General features: G+C 41.9%; 1 protein-coding gene across 2 annotated transcripts in view; it reads right to left on the bottom strand.

Annotated features, from left to right (window-relative positions):
- The window catches only part of RBM27 (RNA binding motif protein 27), an 83,209-nt gene that overhangs the window by 28,509 nt on the left and 53,265 nt on the right, over positions 1 to 1,435 (bottom strand). For both annotated transcript variants that reach the window (XM_017513230.2, XM_017513231.1), the window contains one exon: positions 921 to 1,065. In XM_017513230.2, coding sequence (XP_017368719.1) covers positions 921 to 1,065 — 145 coding nt within the window. The remainder of the gene's footprint in view (positions 1 to 920; positions 1,066 to 1,435) is intronic.

The raw sequence follows: 1,435 nt of genomic DNA, 5'->3' as shown, positions 1-1,435 counted from the left end.
GAGTTTTGCTCTTGTTGCCCAGCCTGAAGTGCAGTGGCACGATCTCAGCTCACTACAACCTCCCGTCTTCCGGGTTCAAGCAATTATTCTGCCTTAGCCTCCCAAGTAGCCGGGATTACAGGCATTTGCCACCACGCCGGCTAATTTTGTATTTTCAGTAGAGATGGAATTTCTCCATGTTGGTCAGGCTGGTCTCAAACTCCTGACCTCAGGTCATCTGCCCATCTCAGTCTCCCAAAGTGCTAGGATTACAGACATGAGCCACCATGCCCGGCTAGAATACCATCTTTAATGGCATATTTTCAACTTCTGCAAACGTACTAAACTTTTTTTTTTAACCGTTTATTTCATTTTTTTTCTTCTTTTCTATCCATTGCCAGTGTCTCAGTAATTTTTAATATTTGGTTAGGCATAGAAATAGGTAGTTACAAATGGGCCAGGTGCAGTAGCTCACTCCTATAAATCCCAGCACTTTGGGAGGCTGAGGCTGGTAGATCACCTGAGGTCAGGAGTTCAGGACCAGCCTGACCAACATGGTGAAACTGTCTCTACTAAAAATAGAAAAAATTAGCCAGGCGTGGTGGTGGGCACCTGTGATCCCAGCTACTCAGAAGGCTGGGGCAGGAGAATTGCTTGAACCCTGGAGGCAGAGGTTGTGGTGAGCCAAGATCGAGCCATTGCACTCCAGCCTGGGCGACAAAAGCAAGACTGTCTCAAAAAAAAAAAAACAAAACAAAACAAAAAAAAACCTATTATGAATATTGTTAACTTTTTAATTTTTACGACATTCTAAACATGTCTCCTGGAACCCTAACTTCAAGACATTTAGTTTGAAAATCATTAATGACAAATTTTATGAATTTAGTAATGCAAACAACAACAAAAACAATTAGATGTTACTAATTAGCAAATTGTCTTACTTTCCCAGCCAAGGTTTCTTTGTGAGTGGACCTTCCAAACCACTCACAGCTCTTTTTCGGCTATCTGGTTCTAGAACTACTCTGGTTATGTTGCTATTAATCGAAACAGGAACTGGTGGTTCAGTCTGTATCACAATGTTAGCAGCTGTTGGAAACAAAAATTCAAATTACTAAGTTGTTCAGGAAACTCAATGATTAATAATATTTAGTCTAAAAGCTAAATAGTACTATGAATATTTCAACTACTATCATTTCTCTTTTAGAAATGCCTAACAGGAAGAAAAAGTTACAAATGCGTTTTTCTATAAAAAATAGAAATCGCCGGGCGCGGTGGCTCAAGCCTGTAATCCCAGCACTTTGGGAGGCCGAGGCGGGTGGATCACGAGGTCAAGAGATCGAGACCGTCCTGGTCAACATGGTGAAACCCCGTCTCTACTAAAACTACAAAAAATTAGCTGGGCATGGTGGTGCGTGCCTGTAATCCCAGCTACTCAGGAGGCTGAGGCAGGAGAATT

Source organism: Cebus imitator, unplaced genomic scaffold (genome assembly GCF_001604975.1).
Source record: "Cebus imitator isolate Cc_AM_T3 unplaced genomic scaffold, Cebus_imitator-1.0 Scaffold489, whole genome shotgun sequence".
NCBI classification, from domain to species: domain Eukaryota; kingdom Metazoa; phylum Chordata; class Mammalia; order Primates; family Cebidae; genus Cebus; species Cebus imitator.
The sequence above is the reverse complement of the archived record's forward strand: the minus strand, read 5'-3'. Positions and strand labels throughout refer to the sequence as shown.